Genomic DNA, 22914 nt, shown 5'->3' with positions numbered 1-22914 from the left:
ATGTGTGTGTCGTCCTTCGGTTGGTTAGGTTTAAGTAGTTCTAAGTTTTAGGGGACTGATGACCTCAGCTGTTAAGTCCCATAGTGCTCAGAGCCATTTGTACCATTTTTGAACGTTGCCAAGTGTCAATAAACGATCTTGGTGAAACTTGGCGGACGTGTAGAGGGGCAAAATAGTTCAATATTTATTTTTTTGTTCGTGCCCAATTTCATTTCTAAGGGGTACAATACATCCAAAAGGTAATGGGAATGTCTTCGAAACGATAATACGCAAAAAAACTATGATTCATATAAAAGGTGATATGTAATTAATGTTCTTGAAAACTGTATGATCAACTTTTGTAATAATTTGAAACTTCGCAAAATATCACACCACCATTAATTACTTTTGACAAATGATAACTTTTGTTACACATAAATTAAAGAAGTCTCTGTAAATCCATCTTTATACAGATGATTGTGGGACCTCGGCTGCTCAGTATAAAATATCGAATAAAAACACCTTCAGTCATCTAAATTTCCAGTTTATATTTATATTTATTTATTTATATTTTATTACGCCATCTTCAGGCTCCCTGACCGACGTGTAGGAAGAATATCACCTCTGCTCCGGTCAAAATAGCGCTCAGCATTCAATGACTGGTATCTGTAGATTTTTGACACAGCGATCCCTTCGATCATCACTTGCCACATACATTCCTGTGTAATAAAGCTGGTTTCTGAAATACCATTTTTGGAAAATAAGCTGTTTGCAATGTACTGTCGAAGTATTTTCAACATACCTAATTAAAATATCACTCATTACTGTTCTAATTATTTATTTTACTCATACTTGTTTTATGTTGTAAATTGTTATTTTACGTTTTACATTCAAGGTTTTTTGTTTTTTAGTCTACCGTTTCAAATACTAGTATTTTGTTAATTGAAAAAATAAGTAACTCATTATTATGATAGCAAATTATTACAGTAATGATAATCTGTAAAGAAAAGCTTAAAACATACCTTTTTTCACCATGCATATAAAATGAACGAAATTTCCTCACGTAATATACACTACGGAGTACACTATGTAAAACAAAAACAACAGGATTTCAAATTGTCATTCTGATTTGTATCAGGCGTATTTCATATGTTGGTAAGCCTTGATGAAGAGAATCGATTTTGTACTAATGAATGCAGCTTGATCATTTTGTTTCTGAGGTGGAGGTTGACACCAGAATCATTCAACAGAATTAGATCCAAAAGTCTTCTAACGAAGTTGTCCCAACATCGAAAAGTGTGTACGTCCCACGGCCGTACCTGTGCTGTCGAGCTCTTTGGGATCACCAGATAAACAAGTTCCTTGTCCTCAGGTACGATGTTCTAAACGGTTCTTTCACACCGATCACCGCAAGAATCTAACAATAATCAAGTACCTCTTCCTCAATGGGAAAGAAAATATCTTTCAATTACCTTTTGATCTGGTCAGATGTTTGCTTACCAGAATTAGATGCTGTCACAAGAATATTTAGAGCTTCAAAAAGAGATTCTCGAATTCTCGGTCCAAACTCATCAGTAGTTTCTTTTAAATCTATGAAAAGGAGGGTAGTCAGAGCGAAGAAAACGGTTTTGAGTGTCATTCCCGAGGACATTAAACATCTGGTAATCCCAGAGGGCCCGATGGCACAGAGACAGCCATGGAACATATACGGCTTTCGTCGCTGGTAGAAATTTGTGAGAAGACTTTCAGATCTAGTTCTGTTGAATGATTATATTGTCAGTTTCCACTTGACAAGCAATGCAGTCAAGCTGCAGGCACTAGTACCAAATCATTTCTCTTCGCCCAGGTTTACCAATGCATTGAAGTATGCCTGATACAAATCAGGATATTTAGAGGATCATCCGTGACAGTCTGAATTAATGTTTTATACACTCCTGGAAATTGAAATAAGAACACCGTGAATTCATTGTCCCAGGAAGGGGAAACTTTATTGACACATTCCTGGGGTCAGATACATCACATGATCACACTGACAGAACCACAGGCACATAGACACAGGCAACAGAGCATGCACAATGTCGGCACTAGTACAGTGTATATCCACCTTTCGCAGCAATGCAGGCTGCTATTCTCCCATGGAGACGATCGTAGAGATGCTGGATGTAGTCCTGTGGAACGGCTTGCCATGCCATTTCCACCTGGCGCCTCAGTTGGACCAGTGTTCGTGCTGGACGTGCAGACCGCGTGAGACGACGCTTCATCCAGTCCCAAACATGCTCAATGGGGGACAGATCCGGAGATCTTGCTGGCCAGGGTAGTTGACTTACCCCTTCTAGAGCACGTTGGGTGGCACGGGATACATGCGGACGTGCATTGTCCTGTTGGAACAGCAAGTTCCCTTGCCGGTCTAGGAATGGTAGAACGATGGGTTCGATGACGGTTTGGATGTACCGCACACTATTCAGTGTCCCCTCGACGATCACCAGTGGTGTACGGCCAGTGTAGGAGATCGCTCCCCACACCATGATACCGGGTGTTGGCCCTGTGTGCCTGGGTCGTATGCAGTCCTGATTGTGGCGCTCACCTGCACGGAGCCAAACACGCATACGACCATCATTGGCACCAAGGCAGAAGCGACTCTCATCGCTGAAGACGACACGTCTCCATTCGTCCCTCCATTCACGCCTGTCGCGACACCACTGGAGGCGGGCTGCACGATGTTGGGGCGTGAGCAGAAGACGGCCTAACGGTATGCAGGACCGTAGCTCAGATTTTGCTTATGGAAGATCTTAATGCTAGAACTGGAAATATACCACTTGCAAAAATAGTAGGCGCATTTGGAGAAAACTTATGTAATGGAAACGGAAAAATACTCAGAGATTTTGCTACATTTAATCATTTAAAAATTACCAACAGCTTCTTTAGCTAGAAAGACACACACAAATTTACCTCGACAGCAAGACGATATAGACCTATTATAGATTATGTAATAATAAATGAGGGATTTCCTGGACAGGTTAGAGATACCAGAGTTTATCGAGGAGTGGATATTGGATCAAATCACTTCTTATTGGCATTAATAAGGCATATCCAAGCAAAACGGAGAAAACCGAAGAAAACGGTTCAGGATCAAAAGGAAGATCAAATTCTTAAAGTTCACTTCTTAGAAGATTGCAGCATGGGAGATCTCTATCAAAAGCGGATGACAAAAACATTAGCAAATTTAGAAACGGTAGAAGACTTTGAAGAAGAATAGAAAAAGTAAAAAACAGCCGTACCGAACATAAATAATGAGGTTCTGGAGAAGAAAGGGAAATACAGGGAACTTAGAGGAGTAAGGACTTCAACGTCAGAGATGGAAAAAGCAGTTAAAGAAAAATAAGAAGCTTTCAAGGCCTACATAAATAATCTCGCTAATGTAAAGGACAAGGAATATAAAGAGAAGAGAAATAACGCGAAATACGTAACCTGGAAAGAGCACGCAGAATCATGGGAACATTTTATTAGCAATGTAGAGCATGATTTACATGACAGACAAACTATCGCTTATTAAGTGATAAACACACTCAACAGACAAGAAAATGATCGTATACGTGTTCAATAATGCATGGGACAATAAATGGATCGCTCATTATAAAAATTGTGGTATTATGATACTTTAACTCAGACATTACCTGAACTAAATGACACAAAGGCCTGGACGGTATTGAAAAGAAAGAATTGACGGAAGCTCTAAAAGTTTTTTAAAAAATAGAAAAACCATTGGTTTAGACGGTATTAATATGGAACTGTGGAGATATGTAGGGTTATTCCTGCAGCTTCAGACTTCTTCACATATTTAATCAATGCTGGATAAATAAGTCGGCAGAAAGTAATATCTATCTTTAAAAAGGCGATAAAAATAAACATAATAACTATCGAGGTATAAGCCTCGTGGATTCAGCCTATGAATTGTATGCCAAAATGCTGAATGCAGGACTTAAAAATATCATGGGACAGTTAATATTTGAAGAACAGTCAGGTTTTAGAAATGGCCGATCAACTATTGTCAATGGTTTTGCAACAAGTTATAGAAAAGAGACGAGAGTTCAATAGGGACTCCATCTCGCTTTTGTGGATTTTGAGAAAGCTTTCGATAATGTGAATAGAGTAATACTATGGAATATCATGGCTCAACGAGGTTATCCATCTCCCCTCACAAATAAAAAAAAAAATAAAATAAAAGAGTCTATACACAGACGGCGAAAAAGTTATCAGCAAATGGAAGAGGTTGAACATACATGGAGTTCTTTCAGATCGTGACACTAGACTATATGTAATTTTATATGCAGATGACCTAACTCTGATTACAGAGAATGAAGATGACCTTCATATGGACTCTATAACTTGAAGCAGATAGTCTCAGATTACAATCTAACTTTGTCTGTAAACAAAACGTAAGTGATGTCATTTCAGGGCAGACAGCCAGTAAGAATAATAAAATCTTAGAGCAAGTAAAACATTTTAAATATCTAGGATGCGACATCAGTTACGAATATAACCATGACTTGGACTAAAATTTAAATAAATTTACGTCCATACATGGAACCATTGTATAAAGTTTGCAAAATAAAGCCAGGAAAGAAATCCTAAAACAATAGCAGTAGCAACCCTTACTTATGGAAGTGAAGCATAGACGACAACAACAACACACCAAGAAATTAGAATAAAGGCTCGAAAATGAGATTTCTAAAAACAATGGAAGGATGCGCAAGGGAAAAACGAAAAAGATATAAAGATATGAGGAAAGATTGAGGAATAGATAAGTTAAATGAGAAAGTAAAGAAAAATAGGAGAAAATGGAAGGAACGTGTAGACTGCGTCGGTGGAGAAGGATTCCCGGTAAAGAATTTGAATTTTAAATGCACTGGAAAAAAAGTAGGAAGACCATGCAAGAGATCGGCACCGTTGGAGGCAACTTGCCTAATACTTGAACTGAAGAAGAAGAGGAAGAAGCTTTATTACACAGGGACGTATACTGCTTGAGAGCTTCTTTAATTTATGTTGTAACAAAAGTTTTCACTGTCAAAATTAATTAATGTTGGTGGGCTATTTGCAAAATTTCAAATTATTACGAAAGTTTATTACACAGTTTTCAAGAACGTTAATTACATATTATTATTATACGATAAACATATTTTGTATATAATCGTTTCGAGGATATTTCCACTAAATCTAAAATGCCAAATTACCTCTCGGGATGTTTTATCCCTCAAAAGTGAAACTGGGTAAAAAAAAAATACGTATGCACTATTTTGCCCCCTCAACACACGCGGGGAGTTTCGTCAAGATTGTTTGTTCAAAAATGGTTCAAATGGCTCTGAGCTCTATGGGACTCAACTGCTGAGGTCATTAGTCCCCTAGAACTAAGAACTAGTTAAACCTAACTAACCTAAGGACATCACAAACATCCATGCCCGAGGCAGGATTCGAACCTGCGACCGTAGCGGTCTTGCGGTTCCAGACTGCAGCGCCTTTAACCGCACGGCCACTTTGGCCGGCTGATTGTTTGTTGATACTTGGGAATGTTCCCTTGTTAGGTACAATTTCTGGTTGGTGTGATGAATGGTAACTTGCTCTAATTGTAGAAAAATGTAAGTTAATGCGGATGAGTAGAAAAAACAATCCTGTAACATTCGAATACAGGACCAGTAGGGTGCTTCTTGACGCAGTCACATCGATTAATCGATTAAAGATCGAGGCGTATCGTTGCAAGGCGACATGAAATGGAATGAGCACGTCAGGATGGTACTAGGGAAGGGGAATGCTAGACTTCGTTTTAGTGGGAGAATTTTCGGAAATTGTAGCTCATCCTTAAAGAAGACGGCATATAGAATGCTAGTGTGATCCATTCTGGAGTACTGTCCGAGTATTTGAGATCCTCAAGAGGTCGGATTAAAGGAAGAAATCGAAGCAATTCAGAGGCGTGCTTCTAGATTTGTTACCAGTGGGTTCGTGTTGGTTTGTTTTGGGGAAGAAGACCAGACAGCGAGGCCATCGGTCTCATCGGATTAGGGAAGGAAGTCGGCCGTGACCTTTCAAAGGAACCATCCCGGCATGTGCCTGGATCGATTCAGGGAAATCACGGAAAACCTAAATCAGGATGGCCGGACGCGGGATTGAACCGTCGTCCTCCCGAATGCGAGTCTAGTGTCTATCCACTGCGCCACCTCGCTCGGTCCAGTAGGTTCGCTCAGCACGCAAGTATTACGGAGGTGGTTTGTGAATTAAAATGGTAATCTCGGGTGGAAACACAACGCTCTTTTTGCAAGACACTATTGCCAAAATTTAGAGAACTAGCATTTGGGGCCTACTGCAGAACGATTGTACGGCCGCCAAAGTATATTTCGCGTAAAGACCGTGAAGATTAGATGTGTGAAATTTGGGCTCGCAAAGAAACTTTTAGACATTCATTTTTTCCTCGCTCTATTTGCAAGTGGAGCAGGGAAGGAAATGACTAGCAGTGGTACGTGGCACCCTCCGCCGTGCACCGTACGATGACTTGCGGAATAGGTACGTAGATGTAGATGTAGAAATGGAACTGGCCTTGCCATTCACAATAGCAACTAGCACAGGCCCCTGGATGACGAAATGATAAGTTACAAGCGCTTTTCTTGAAATCTCTGCTGTTACTGACGCTCATGCATTTACTAAACGGAACAATCATAAAACGTATTGCTTGTCTTTGGATCTACTTTATTTCTTCTATTTATCCTTTCTGACAAGCGCACTACACTGACTAGAAACGCTCAACAATCGAGCGAACAAGGTTGTATAAGCTGCCGGTATCTTCTTTGTAGTTGAATTACAGCAAATATCAGTACGGTATCTGCCTCCCCTACAACTAGTTTTTGTGACTGTTTTAGTTCAGTTCGCTTGGGGCACATACTGTCATATACAGGGGTTGGCTAAATTTTGGATGCACCGCAATGAATGCGTGCTTGAACATGAAATATACAGATGCTAAGCAAGCATGCATGTTGCGCTGTTGTATCTGTCTATGAACATGATCTGCGCAACGCAAGGGCACCCATACGCTAGTTTTTTGATGAGGGAAGGGGAGGGAGGTATACCTGGTGGTATGGAGTATATTTAATATTTCGGAAGACTATTGGGAATTTTAAGTAGCCATAAAAAAGTTCCAATTCCGACCCTGTTAAATAGCCGCTTATTACGGACTTTTAAATCCTTTTCTTGAAAGAAAAACACCTGACAATGCTAGATTTTCTTTTCTCCGAGAGCTATGGAGCTACGATGTGAGGGAGGGGGGGGGGGGGAGGCGGTCCTCTTGCCCGCGGGTGTGGGCGGCCTTAGCACAATGTCCTCAGTATGTTACGAGTGTCAGTCATGGTCAGAACAGTGTTCTGGCAGTTGTGTGTTACACAAGAGCTAAGTGAATTCGAAGGTGGACAAATTGTTGGTGCTCTCGCAGTGGGTGCATCCGTAACCGAGGGGACCAAAGTGTTTGGCGTTTCAAGAGATACCGCAACAAAGATTTATATCGGATACAGAGAAAGGGAAAAAATAGTATTTGTTGAGTGATAGTGACAACAGCCATTGAAGAGGACTGCGACGAAAAATAAGACGACGACAATTGCAGAAGGCACTTCAAAAATGAATGTCGCACTCGTAAACCCTGTCAGCGCCAAAATAAAACGAAGGAAGCTCCGGAAGCAGGGAATTGTGGGACGAACTGGAATTCTAAAACCACTAATCTACATCAACATCTACATCCATACTCCTCAAGCCACCTGACGGTGTGAGTCGGAGGGTACCTTGAGTACCTCTATTGATTCTCCCTTCAGTCTCGTATTGTTCGTGGAAAGAAAGATTGTCAGTATGCCACTGTATGGACTCTAATCTCTCTGATTTTATCCTCAGGGTCTCTTCGCGAGATATACGTAGGAGGCAGCAATATACTGCTTGACTCCTCGGTGAAGATATGTTCTCGAAACTTCAACAAAAGCCCGTACCAAGCTACTGAGCGTCTCTCCTGCAGAGTCTTCCACTGGAGTTTATCTATCATCTTCGTAACGTTTTCACGATTACTAAATGATACTGTAACGAAGCGCGCTGCTCTCCGTTGGATCTTCTCTATCTCTTCTATCAACCCTATCTGCTACGGATCCCACACTGGTGAGCAATATTCAAGCAGTGGGCGAACAAGTGTACTGTAACCTACTTCCTTTGTTTTCGGATTGCATTTCCTTAGGATTCTTCCAATGAATCTCAGTCTGGCATCTGCTTTACCGACGATCAACTTTATATGATCATTCCATTTTAAATCACTCCTAATGCCTACTCCCAGGTAATTTATGGAATTAACTGCTTCCAGTTGCTGACCTGCTATATTGTAGCTAAATGATAAAGGATCTTACTTTCCATGTATTCGCAGTACATTCCACTTGTCTACAATGAGATTCAATTGCCATTCCCTGTACCATGCGTCAATTCGTTGCAGATCCTCCTGCATTTCAGTACAATTTTGCATTGTTGCAACCTCTGGATATACTACAGCATCATCCGCAAAAAGCCTCAGTGAACTTCTGATGTTATCGACAAGGTCATTTATGTATATCGTGAATAGCAACGGTCCTACGACACTCCCCCGCGGCACACCTGAAATCACTCTTACTTCGGAAGACTTCTCTCCATGGAGAATGACATGCTGCGTTCTGTTCTCTAGGAATTCTTCAATCCAATCACACAATTGGTCTGATAGTCCATATGTTGTTACTTTGTTCATTAAACGACTGTGGGGAACTGTATCAGTGATGCAAAACCAGTAACAAGAAAACTTGATGCCGAAACCATAAAACCTAGACTATGGGGCAATATCAGAAGCTCATTTGGTCGGATGAGTCTTGTCTCGCACTGTTTCCAGCTTCTGGCCGAGTTTACGGCCCAAGAGTGGATATTGGCAGGGGTTCGGTAATGGTTTGGGCAGCCATATCGTGGTATTCCATCGGACCCATGGATACTCTGCAAGGGCACATTACTGCCAAGTATTATGTGACCATTTTAGCTGATCAGGTTCATCTCATGATACATTGATTGTTCCCCAACGGTGCTGTTGTGTTCTTAGACGTAAGGACCCTGTTGACACAGCTCGCAACGTCCTGGACAGGTTCTGTGAGCACGAGGATAACTGCCGCATCTTCACTGGCCTCTAGAGTCACCAGATCTCAGTGTTGTTGAGCCTTTGTGGTCTATTTTGTAGGAAGAATGGTGTAGTATTCGGTTGAAAATCATCGTGGAACTGTGTTTATCCATTCCACGACGAGTGGAAACTGTTTCGATTGCTAACAGTTTTCGTACACCGTATTAGGCATGGTAATGTGTTGTATTTTTGGTGTTTCCGTATTTTCGTCTAACGGATTTCCATTTCTGTTTGCATGAAAATCAAGTTTGAAATATAATGGCTGGAAGGATTAATAATATCTCCCTTGAACTAGGTAATTCATTTCTGAAAGAGGTAAGGAGTCACAAATTCTTTGATGTCATTATCAATAAAGACTTCACATGGGGGGACTATACCAGCAAAAATGCCCCAAAACTAAGCACTAGCTATTCGTAATGAGTACACTACTGGCCATTAAAATTGCTACACCAAGGAGAAATGCAGATGATAAACGGGTATTCATTGGACAAATATATTATACTAGCACTGACATGTGATTACATTTTCACGCAATTTGGGTGCATAGATCCTGAGAAATCAGTACCCAGAACAACCACCTCTGGCCGTAATAACGGCCTTGATACGTCTGGGTATTGAGTCAAACAGAGCTTGGATGGCGTGTACGGGTACAGCTGCCCATGCAGCTTCAACACGATACCACAGTTCATTTAGAGTAGTGACTGGCGTGTTGTGACGAGCCAGTTGCTCGGCCACCATTGACCAGACGTTTTCAATTCGTGAGAGATCTGGAAAATATGCTGGACAGGGCAGCAGTCGAACATTTTCTGTATCCAGAAAGGCCCGTACAGGACCTACAACATGCGGTCGTGCATTATCCTGCTGAAATGTAGGGTTTCTCAGGGATCGAATGAAGGGTAGAGCCACGGGTCGTAACACATCTGAAATGTAACGTCCTGTTCAAAGTGCCGTCAATGCGAACAAGAGGTGACCGACACGTGTAACCAATGGCACTCCGTACCATTTCGCCGGGTGATACGCCAGTGTGGCGATGACGAATACACGCTTCCAATGTGCGTTCACCGCGATGTCGCCAAACACGGATGCGACCATCAAGATGCTGTAAACAGAACCTGGATTAATCCAAAAAAATGACGTTTTGCCATTCGTGCACACAGGTTCGTCGTTGAGTACACCATCGCAGGCGCTCCTGTCTGCGATGCAGCGTCAAGGGTAACCGCAGCTATGGTCTCCGAGCTGATAGTCCACGCTGCTGCAAACGTCGTCGAACTGTTCGTGCAGATGGTTGTTGTCTAGCAAACGTCGCCATCTGTTGACTCAGGGATCGAGTCGTGGCTGCACGATCCGTTACAGCCATGGGGATAAGATGCCTGACATCTCGACTGCTGGTGATACGAGGCCGTTGGGATCCAGAACGGCTTTCCGTATTACCCTGCTGCACCCACCGATTTCATATTCTGCTAACAGTCATTGGATCTCGACCAACGCGAGCAGTAATGTCGCGATAAGATAAACCGCAATCGCGATAGGCTACAACCCGACCTTTATCAAAGTCGGAAACGTGATGGTACGCATTTCTCTTCCTTACACGAGGCATCACAACTAAGTTTCACCAGGGAACGCCAGTCAACTGCTGTTTGTGTATGAGAAATCGGTTGGAAACTTTCCTCATGTCAGCACGTTGTAGGTGTCGCCACCGGCGCCTACCTTGTGTGAATGCTCTGAAAAGCTAATCATTTGCATATCACAGCATCTTCTTTCTGTCGGTTAAATTTCGCGTCTGTAGCACGTCATCTTCGTGGTGTCGCAATTTTAATGACCAGCAGTGTAAGATGTCAAGGAAAGTAAACACAGACACGATATTAATACTGTATCCTGTCCTGCCGCATCCTATCATATGGCACTTCAGTATGGCGAAATACAGCACATATGTATATTCATAGGCTAGCAGTCATTGTACTAGCTAGACTACTGGTAGCAACATGGAACTCACGAGTGCTTCCTTCAGCACATTTCATGCTGTGTTTTAAAAAGCCACCCTCCGCAGTGCTCGTCGGTCCCTGTCCGTCATTACATGACGTCTACCCGGTCTTGGTTCAGCTATGGCTGTTCCTTCGCGTTTGCACTTCACAGTCACATCACTAGCAGTCAACTTGGGCAGCTTTAGAAAGGTCGAAATGTCGCTGAGGGATTTGTTATTCAGCTGACATGCAATGTCTTCCAGGAGTGCTAGTTCTGCAAGGTATGCAGGAGAGCTTCTCTGAAGTTTGGAAGGTAGGAGACGAGGTACTGGCAGAATTGAAGTTGTGAGGACGGGTCGTGAGTCGTGCTTGGGTAGCTCAGATGGTTGCCAGTGGCCGAGCGGTTCTAGGCGCTTCAGTCCGGAACCGCGAGACTGCTACGGTCGCAGGTTCGAATCCTGCCTCGGGCATGGATGTGTGCCACGTCCTTAGGTTAGTTAGGTTTAAGTAGTTCTAAGTTCTAGGGAAAAAATAAGATGGTAGAGCACTTGTCAACGAAAGGCAAAGGTCCCGAGTTCGAGTCTCTGTCCGGCACACAGTTTTAATTTGCCAGGAAGTTTCATATCAGCGCACACTCCGCTGCAGAGTGAAAATCTCGTTCTGTATCCAATGTCTAGTCCACGTTCGAAGTCACTGAGCCCTCCTGGTCGACCCTTTCTGCTGTGACTGCAGCGCTGCTGAGAACGCAATATTCCCCGCCTCCTTTTACATTGGCGGGTCTGCCTCTTGCGATATCTAGTGGTCAGTGCTGCCTTACATGGGGATGGGCAGATACTTTTGAGCAGATAGTGAATGTAATGGAGCAGTGTGCACTGTAGCCGTACACTCACTTTGGGAGCAGAAACGGCACTGGCGATATCGTCGGCCTTGGCTCTTATGCAGCCAACAGCAGCAGGGCTGCGGAACACTCACCGTTGTTGACTCTGGAGGAACAGTCGATGTAGCGGAAGCCGTCATCGTCGTACAGGTAGGGCCCACTGGAGCGGACCACCTTGAGCGGACTGCGCCCGAAGTGCAACTGGCAGGTGCCCCTGGAACAAATGTCAGGCCGCACTTAGTTCACCTCTGCTTAAGTCGTTAATTTTCATCACCGAAAGATTTTTTTGGTGTGCAGACTACAAAATACACCAGTTTCACATCAGGACATTTGTTTATTGTAGGAATCAGCGAAGTATTGCCATTACGAACTAATAAAGACCCAAACAAAATTTTGCAACAATAGATGACGGAAAGAGCCAAGGATAAAAATGAAAATGGCCAAACAAGGAACCTGTACCACCCTCTCAAATATGAAAACTCCTCAAATAAACGATAGTATCTAATAAGAGTGAAATCCTAGCGACAAGCTATCTTTCATTTCAGAAAAACAGAGATTGTGCCTTACTCATGCTTGGCACTCGGCCGTGAGACGCGCTCGGTTAACCCAGTCGATAAGAAGATGAACGAGAAAACCAGGTATCAGGATTCTAGTCGGGGTCCGGCAGACAGTTTTAAGCTGTCAGTAAGTGTCTGAATACCTCCCATTCCTGACGTCTTTTGCTAATGACAGATTTCCTGTTTAGCGGAAACGTCTTTCGAAATTTCGGTAGTTCAACATTTTCGTCTGATTCGTGGCAGTTTATATGCATTATACACACACTGAGGCCCAAAAATAAGGATGAAAGTGACTATCACCTAATGTGCCACTGCCAGTAACATAGTTCGTTGAAACTTGAACTGTATGTTGGAAGAACTACTACAGTGTGGTACAGGAGGTAACCGAAAGAAATATCAATGACACGAATAGAAATGACACTTTTATTCAAAGACAACAATTACACTGGAGTCACCGTGGTTCATAATGGTTCCCTGGACATTATAAAGGGCGAAACATGGTTCTTAATAAGGTGTTTGATCACCGTGGGTGGCGATTCCTGCTCTGCGACGTGTTCCCACGCTGGCGACAAGGTCGGAGAACAGTTCTGTCCATAGAGCGTTTCAGTCCTCAAACAGTACAGCTGGATGGTCGTTGGTGCATGTGGACACGCTTCGCTTCCCCTACGCATTCCACACACATACTCGATGGGATTTAAGTCGGAGGAACAAACAAGCCAGTCCATTGGGACTCTGATTTCAAGAGCTCCTACCGAGCTAGGCAGTGCAGTGGTTAGCACACTGGACTCGCACGACGGTTCAATCCCGCGTCCAGCCAATCTGATTTTTGTTTAATGTGTTTTACCTAAATCACTGCAAGCAAATTCCCGGATGGTTCCATTGTAAGGACACGCCCGATTTCCTTGCCCGTCCTCCTCTAATCCGAGCTTATGCTCCGTCTCTAACGGTACCATTATCGACGGGACGTTAAACACTAATCTCCTCCTGCTCCTCCTCCTCCCCCTCCTCCTCCCCCTCCTCCTCCTCCAAGAGCTCCTCCACGCTCGCAGTTCGATGCGGTAACGCGTTGTCATGCATAAAAATGAAATCAGGGCCGAATGCACTCGTGAAAAGACGCACATGTGGGAGGAGCACACTATCACAAAAACGTTGACCAGGCGAGTGTTCTGTGTTGAAAGATTCTGAGGTCAGTATGTCTTCCAACACCACATCACCAGGACCACCAAAACCATCGTGTTCGACAATGTCCCTGTGTCCTTTACGGGTTACCACCTCGCCATACGAGGGTACGTTCAGAATCATTACTCAGACTGAAACTGCTCTCATCCGAGAAGAGTACGCGACCACACTCCTCCTTGGTCCAGTTCCTACGCTCTCGACGCCATCGCAGACGGTGCTCAGAACTGCGTGTGTCAGCGGAACACACCGTACTGGTCGTCGGACAAAGAGACCACCCCCATGCAGTCCACTGTGCAGCGTGAGACTGCGTGCATTGCAGGTCTGTTAAATGTGGTTGCAATTGAATCCGCTGTTTGCCGTGGGTCTTTTCTTGCCACATCCACAACGTAGCGATCATGTGATGCTGTGGTTCAACGTGGTCGACCCTCGTTCGAAAAACAAAATGGCTCTGAGCACTATGGGACTTAACATCTGAGGTCATCAGTCCTCTAGAACTTAGAACTACTTAAACCTAACTAACCTAAGGACATCACACGCATCCATCTCCGAGGCAGCATTCGAAACTGCGACCGTAGCAGTCGCGAAGTTCCGGACTAAAGCTCCTAGAACCGCTCGACCACCGAGGCCGGCCTTGCACGCTGCGTGGCAGAGGTTAAATAGGAAGAATTCAGTGTACTCTCAGTTACAGTGTTTCGTTGTAAAAAAAATTACGCAATGTAGATAGATGCGTAAGTGGAAAGCGACAACAAATTCTCTTTCATTTCTGACGCACATGCCGTCAATTCTGCAAATCTGCTGAAGAAAACAGAGCCTGCGTACAGAGATAATTGCAAAACAGAATGTAGGTACATTTGAGTCTTCAGTCACTTATTAGAAAAAATAGGCTCTAAAAAAATTCAGAATGTGAACATACATTTGTAGGTGAAGTACAAGATCGTTTTATGTAGCACTTGTTCTATATTCAGACCAGCACTCGTTGCAAAGAGAAGGCCTTATGAAATAAAGCTTAACAAGACGATTCATAATGCGAAATAAGTGCGGCTATTGGAGTTCAAGAAGTGTGGACAATATGTTCAGTTAAGCCTGACATAAAGAATTTCGCATGGCCAGTCTACTACACAGAACAGATGTTATATAAGTACGCTTTCGAAGGCTATATAACACGTGCCGTGAGACGGATACCAGAGATGTTATCCAAGCGCCACTGATTGTCTACATATCATGTCCCGTTGTGATGCAGGATACTAGTGAAGGAACACTACAGCAGTGCAGCAATGTAACAGCGCAATCTTTTGAAATAATAATCCCGTCCTTTGAATAGCGCTGCGAAACCGATATAACCCTTATTGGGCATAATCATGACCAGATATTCACAATTACAATTTTCTGTGCATGTATTGTTGTAATGATGTTATATTAATAAATAAATACATTATAAAAAAAGAAATGCGCGTCCCTAGGGCGCATAATTTTTGGTAGTCGGGACTGCGTTCGTGCTGTCCTGACGTAATAAGTTTTAGTAATAATAAAAAGGAAGATCGTGTCAGCACTTCTTCCGAATACAGTGGCGCAAGAGTTCTTCCTTGACCAGTTTAATTTCTTGGGTTTGTAAGCTTTTCTTTAGAAAAAAATAATATCTCTGACTGAATTAGTATCATTTGAAGAACTTTCTTGCACTGCTTTACCAAACACGTTTTTGTAAGTAACTAGATGACAAACCCTGCATTACCCTGGTATTCATTTTGTCAATTTTCTATTATAGATTGGAACAAAAAATGAAGTGTGTTTGCAGTGTAATATCGGAAAAATTTCATTTCCATGTATATGTAAAAACACTTTTGAAGTTATGAAACAATCGTACAAATAAATATCCAGAATGTACAAATGTATAAATACAGTGTCCAGATTAAGAAACAATATGCGAAATAAAATTCTCTATAATGTTTCGTTAGCTCACAACTTGATTATAAACACTTCTAGCTACATGTCGAGGCAACTGGGCGCACCTGCTTCGCGTATCTACAACGCGATTTTCTAAAAGTCTCTATGGCTACGCCTCTTCATAGCACTACAGACAGCTATTGTTTTCGCCAAATCCGTTTGCGCTTCTCAGTTGAAAGCTATTAAAGGCGGTGCCAGGTTCCAGGGATTTCCTTAAATTGACTCGACTGTACTAGTGTCTTAAGCGGTAAAGAATAAAGGTATTAAAACTTAATGCATGTCACAGCATTGTTCCACGCATCTCAGTGTTTCTGGCGTCATGTCTCTTGAAGTATTTGTCATACAAATGTGTACGTACATTCTGCAGCATTTGTTGACATCGTCTGCTAAATGTGTTGCGAATGGAGTTAGTAGCAAAGAAGTAATTACGCGTCATGCACAATACGGCAATTTTTCACGCATGTCGATGTTTATGACGTCGTATCTACTGAGCTATGTGTGATACCACGATATAATTTTATAGGTCTGTTTAGAGGCATATGTAAACACTGTCTGCGAAATTTATTGGGAACAGTGTCAGTAGCACTGGAGTAATAAATTTTAAAGTCATATATGAGACGCGACTGTATTTCAAGCATCTCATTGTTTATGACGTCATATCCCATGACAGGTAGGTGGTTCCCCCCCCCCCCCCCCCCCCCCCACAGCGATTGTTTCCTGACAGTAAGGAGTATGCGTACAAAGACGGTTGAAAACGGGGAGAGGTGGAATATAGACGTATACATACGTATTCAAAATCGTTTTAATTGAAGCAACTGTGAGTTCTTGGTGAAACATTGTAAATTAACTAAACAAACGCTGTTTTTAGCTTTGTTTCACAATGTATTATTAATGTTATTGCACAGCCTAGGTTTCGGGTTATAAACCCACCTTCAAGTACATTATTGATTCCCAAAGATGATAATACATCGATAAACATGATGGCGAGGCAAAGATAATCTCAACTTCTTAGGTATCGATCCATAGCTTAATGTACGCTTACATAAATGTCCATTTTTTAAACAAATTACATACATTATTACACATTCACCAATTATACTACATTGACCAGACTAAAGTTATGCATCAGCTATTTTTAACTGCGATGGACTGGAGCCCAAAGTTTTGCTTCTATCCTGGGGTTGTGATCTCATCTAAAAGAGGCGAATAGCTGAACTGGGTTTGCTCGTTTAATAATAGGTGTGGGGATGTACACATCTGTTTATTTAATTTCTAAAATTTCTAATTGGTCAAGTTTGGCCCCCTTTTCCTCTGTGTGTAGGACTTTTACATCAATTGCGTATTTGTGATTATTGTTCAGGCAATGTTCTGCCAAGGTTGAATCAGGCTTCTTCAATCTCCAGCTTCTGTGGTGTTGTTCCTTAAGCCTAGTACAGATTGACCTTCCCGTCTCTCCAGTGTAACATGACTAACACTCCCGGCATGTGATTTTATAAACCCCACTTTTTGTAATAGCTGGCTGCTTTTCTTTTGCATTGAACAAGAAACCATCTATTGCCTGAGGGACATAGAAAAACACAAAGAAACCCTTTGTCTTCAAGATGTCACTTACGCTGTTTGATGTCTTCCCTATAAAAGGTAATCTGCACCATTTCTTTTCCTGTTTGTCTGCGTTTTTCATTGGGGACAGTAGGGACCTGGCTTGTTTGTTCATCTTACCTAAAATTTTATCAGTGGTGTTGGGTCAAAATATGGCCATTGTTTTTATTGTGTTAAGTTCCTGGTCAAAGTCTTCTTGGAACATGGGGATAGAAAGGAGACGGTGGTTCATGTGATGGAATGCTGCAAGTTTGCAGGTTGTATGGAGGAAGCCGGAATGAAAGTGTCAGTGAAGGAATCTTTTCGGTAAATTTTAAATTTATTGTTGCTGTCTTCAATCTTTAAGCTAATGTCCAGGAAATTTATGCTGGGCCCCCACAACTCCACACTGACCTTTATGTTAGTGTGCTACTGATTCATATTATTTCTTAGCTGATGCATAACTTTAGTCCGTTCATTGTGATATAATTGGTGAATGTGTAATAATGGATGTAATTTGTTAAAAAAATAGTCATTGATGTAAGTGTACATTAAGCTATGGATCGATACCTAAGAAGTTGAGATTATCTTTGCCTCGTCATCATGTTTATCGATGTATTATCATCTTTGGGAATCAGTAATGTACTTAAAAACGGCTTATAACCCTAAACCTAGGTTGTGCAATAACTTTAATAATAAATTGTGAAACAAGGCTAAAAAGAGTGTTTGTTTAGTTAGTATACATACGTACATACATACAGCACATAAATTTTTATAATATGCATGGATAGCGAACAATGATAATACATAGAATGTATTCGTAGTGCGAATGCAAACAACCATCCGCAGTATAATGGAATAAGGACAACGAAAATTTTTATGGGACAAGGACTCGAAACCGGATTTCCCGCTTTACGCGAGCAATCGCCTTAACTGCTTTGGCTATACGTGTACGACTCACACCCAGACCCGAACTTCCGCATGTCGTCTTCTTACCAATACACGAACTGTATTATCGTATTTATCCGACGATACCGGGTAGGAACTTTCAATTAAAGTGCCCTCCCCTTTACGGGAATTACGTAAAGTGTGTACGAGTACACGATGTGACGCAGGAAAGACAAAAAATGGAAATTTGGTATGGCCGCATGTCGTGCATGGACAGCCAAAACGGTTAAGGCGATCGTTCTCGTAAAGCAGGAAGCCCGGGTTCGAGTCCTGGTCCGGCACAAATTTTCATGTTGTCATTCCCTTATACAGCTGAGGCTGTTCGCATTTGCAATTGTGAATACATTTCATGTATTTCATAACGCAGCAGTCACCACAGTTGGCATTCCTTCTGATACGCATGCATTTATGAAGGAACATCGCACTGCAATATCGAATTCAAAAAGTATTTTACACGTCTCATCAGACACTCGGTATCGGAAAACAGAACTGCTATGAGAGATCGAACAAAGTTCAACATTTGGACAGAATATTAATTCAGCTGCTACTGTTGTTCGGCCGGGACGTTCATACCAAATAAGGAGTATCGTATGAAAGTACTATAGATCTCAAAATCGAAATAAGTTCATCGGACAGATTATCAGTAACCCCCATAAAAAAAAGAACACTGATCGCTTTCGAATGCTGTAGATGTTGTGCTAGACGGTCACGTGATCCTCCTCTGCTGTCTTCGTACTAGGCTGCCATGTGGTCCTCCACTGCTGACTTAGGTTATAGCAGTAAAGTGGTCAGTATATGACAGTCACTTGAATGGACTCAGCGCAGCAACATGGGTCGACGTGCAGACGTGACAGAATTGCAGAAAGAACCTATCTTATTTAGACGTGTTCATGGCCACGCAGTGAATGAGCTTGCTCGATCTGTTGGTGCTCCAAAGCGGATTGTTCAACGTGTTTAGAACGATGTTGTACTACTTGCAGACATATAATGTGGGATAAGAATAGTGGTCGTAAACGAACCTGAACGAATGGGGTGGAGACAAGCGTCACGGTCTGTCAACGACAAACGGTTTAAAAGTTTGAAATCCGTCTGGAATTGCTGCTGTGAGCGAATGCAGGGTCATTTCCACCAGTTTACGAGCGAACATCGTGGAGGGAACTTCATACAATGGACATTTGGAATCGGCTACCTCGCAAAAGGCCAAACATCACGGAAGCACATAAAGCTACATATCTTCAGTAGGACAAATAACACAAACTGGACATTACCTGACTGGAGGCGCCTAAGTTGGTCAGACGAGTCGCGATTTTGTCTCGTTTCAAAATTGTAATTGCCTACATCGCGTTCATACAGGGTGTAAGTGGTAAAACTGCATATATTTTTGTTGATGACTGAGGACAGTGTGCTGAACGACATTACATCGGTATTTACTTTGTTTTCAGACTAATGATTATAGGTATTAGGAGCAGTACGTTTTTAGGTTTAGTACCTCCAAGTACCTGTGGCAAGAGCAAGTCATTAGTTCTTATTTTCCCTTGTGGTGCAGCTCAGGTGTTGAAGTGTGGACGCAGTACGGTTAGTCTATACTGATAAGCGTAGTGCACTTAGTGCTGCAGTTACGATCGTGCAACAAACATCAGGCAGTAAATTATGTGACCTGTTTACAAGAAGACTGTTAGACACATAGAACAAAACAGCTAATATACTGAAGTGTGCACGTATGAAGCTACCAATGATCACAATATCTGCACTTATGAACTAATACCCTGTATATAGAAATTAAAATTTGATGACTAGACTAGTTTCAGTTGTCAACGCAACCATCCCCAGATCTGCAAACAAGTACAAAAAACAGAAAGGCGCTTTAGGAAAAATTTCCTTTTTGTGGAATAATCGTCAAGCTTAAGATATCTGAAGGGAAACTCAAGTATAAAGCTAATAACCGACGACTCGTCATAAAAACGTCAGCATATAAAGTGAGGAACGAGCATCATACATAAATATTATATGAACTTTAACTACATGCAACTAAACATTGTTACACCGAAGAAAGTTTTAGACATACCATGCTCGTAAGAGACGCAAATTATACAAAAACTTGATATACCAGTAATAACCCTATGATGCAGTAACTTGCACTTGTATAAGAGCAAAGGCAAAGACAAATGTTGGTTGTGACAGAATACAAAAATTACGCTGGGTCTACACCTGTAGGAATAAAGGAATCAAGTAAATACGTAGTAAACAGTGAAACATAAAATCTAAAGTTAAAAGCTGTGACAATACTAAAAAATAAGAACAGACTATGAGTAATAAAATCGTAGTCAAACGCAAAACATAAAAAAATCATTGTTACTTCTTGTAACTTGACGTCAGTAAATACCTATGTGTCCAATAGAACTCATTTGACAGTTATCCACTCATAACCATAACACAACTGAAAGCTGCATGCACTTGCCCTGGTTGAATCAAAAGCTGACAGGAGAGCGGACAGGTGGTGAGGAAGTGTATAATTTAGACGGATCGACATATAAAAAAAATAAAAGGTTGTTGTTGTTGTTGTGGTCTTTAGTCCTGAGACTGGTTTGATGCAGCCCTCCATGCTACTCTATCCTGTGCAAACTGCTTCATCTCCCAGTACCTACTGCAACCTACATCCTTCTGAATCTCCTTAGTGTATTCATCTCTTGGTCTCCCTCTATGATTTTTACCCTCCACGCTGCCCTCCAATACTAAATTGGTGATCCCTTGATGCCTCAGAACATGTCCTACCAACCGATCCCTTCTTCTAGTCAAGCTGTGCCACAAATTCCTCTTCTCCCCAATTCTATTCAGTACCTTCTCATTTGTTATGTGATCTACCCATCTAATCTTCAGCATTCTTCTGTAGCACCACATTTCGAAAACTTCTATTCTCTTCTTATCCAAACTATTTATCGTCCATGATTCAATTTATACATGGCTACACTCCATACAAATACTTTCAGAAACGACTTCCTGACACTTAAATCTATACTCGACGTTAACAAATTTCTCTTCTTCAGAAACGCTTTCCTCGCCATTGCCAGTCTGTATTTTATATCCTCTCTACTTCGACCATCATCAGTTATTTTGCTCCCCAAATAGCAAAACTCCTTTACCACTTTCAGTGCCTCATTCCCTAATCTAATTCCCTCAGCATCACCCGACTTAATTCGACTACATTCCATTATCCTCGTTTTGCTTTTGTTGATGTTCATCTTATATCCTGCTATCAAGACACTGTCCATTCCGTTCAGCTGCTCTTTCAAGTCCTTTGCTGTCACTGATAGAATTACAATGTCATCGGCGAACCTCAAGGTTTTTATTTCTTCTCCATGAATTTTAATACCTACTCCGAACTTTTCTTTTGTTTTCCTTTACTGCTTGCTCAATATACAGATTGAATAACATCGGGGAGAGGCTACAACCCTGTCTCACTCCCTCCCCAACCACTGCTTCCCTTTCATGCCCCTCGACTCTTATAACTGCCATCTGCTTTCTGTACAAATTGTAAATAGCCTTTCGCTCCCTGTATTTGACCCCTGCCACCTTCAGAATTTGAAAGAGAGTATTCCAGTCAACATTGTCAAAAGCTTTCTCTAAGTCTAAAAAAAATGGTTCAAATGGCTCTGAGCACTATGGGACTTAACATCTGTGGTCATCAGTCCCCTAGAACTTAGAACTACTTAAACCTAACTAACCTAAGGACATCACACACATCCATGCTCGAAGCAGGATTCGAACCTGCGACCGTAGCAGTCGCGCGGTTCCGGACTGAGCGCCTAGAACCGCGAGACCACCGCGGCCGGCCCTAAGTCTACAAATGCTAGACACGTAGGTTTGCCTTTCCTTAATTTAGCTTCTAAGATAAGTCGTAGGGTCAGTATTGCCTCACGTGTTCCAACATTTCTACGGAATCCACACTGTTCTTCCACGTGGTCGACTTCTATCAGTTTTTCCATTCGTCTGTAAAGAATTCGCGTTTGTATTTTGCAGCTGTGACTTATTAAACTGGTAGTTCGGTAATTTTCACATCTGTCAACACCTGCTTTCTTTGGGATTGGAATTATTATATTATTCTTGAAGCCTGAGGGAATTTCGCCTGTCTCATACATCTTGCTCACCAGATGGCAGAGTTTTGTCAGGACTGGCTCTCCCAAGGGTGTTAGTAGTTCTAATGGAATGTTGTCTACTCCGGGGGCCTTGTTTCAACTCAGGTCTTTCAGTGCTCTGTCAAACTCTTCACGCAGTATCGTATCTCCCATTTCATCTTCATCTACATCCTCTTCCATTTCCACAATATTGCCCTCAAGTACATCGCCCTTGTGTAGACCCTCCATATACACCTTCCACCTTTCTGCTTTGCCTTCTTTGCTTAGAACTGGGTTTCCATCTGAGCTCTTGATATTCAAACAAGTGGTTCTCTTTTCTCCAAAGATCTCTTTAATTTTCCTGTAGGCAGTATCTATCTTACCCCTAGTGAGATAAGGCTCTACATCCTTACATTTGTCCTCTAGCCACGCCTGCTTAGCCATTTCGCTATTCCTGTCGATCTCAATTTTTTAAAATTGTGTGTTGAGAGAAAAATATAATAATTAAAATGCTTGTCAAAGAAGTGTAGTTATACACTATCCAGCCACACTTATGTGATCATCTGCCAAAAGTCAGAATAAC

The 22914-nt window shown here is 42.1% G+C and overlaps 1 protein-coding gene across 1 annotated transcript in view; it reads right to left on the bottom strand.

Moving 5' to 3' along the window:
• The window catches only part of LOC126252714 (5-phosphohydroxy-L-lysine phospho-lyase-like), a 334596-nt gene that overhangs the window by 131267 nt on the left and 180415 nt on the right, over positions 1 to 22914 (bottom strand). Inside the window, exon 2 of the mRNA XM_049953620.1 lies at positions 12112 to 12230. Within this exon, the coding sequence (XP_049809577.1) occupies positions 12112 to 12230 (119 nt within the window). The remainder of the gene's footprint in view (positions 1 to 12111; positions 12231 to 22914) is intronic.

The sequence above is a fragment of the Schistocerca nitens genome, chromosome 1 (genome assembly GCF_023898315.1).
Source record: "Schistocerca nitens isolate TAMUIC-IGC-003100 chromosome 1, iqSchNite1.1, whole genome shotgun sequence".
Lineage (NCBI taxonomy): Eukaryota > Metazoa > Arthropoda > Insecta > Orthoptera > Acrididae > Schistocerca > Schistocerca nitens.
This window is presented reverse-complemented; position numbering and strand designations above follow the sequence as displayed.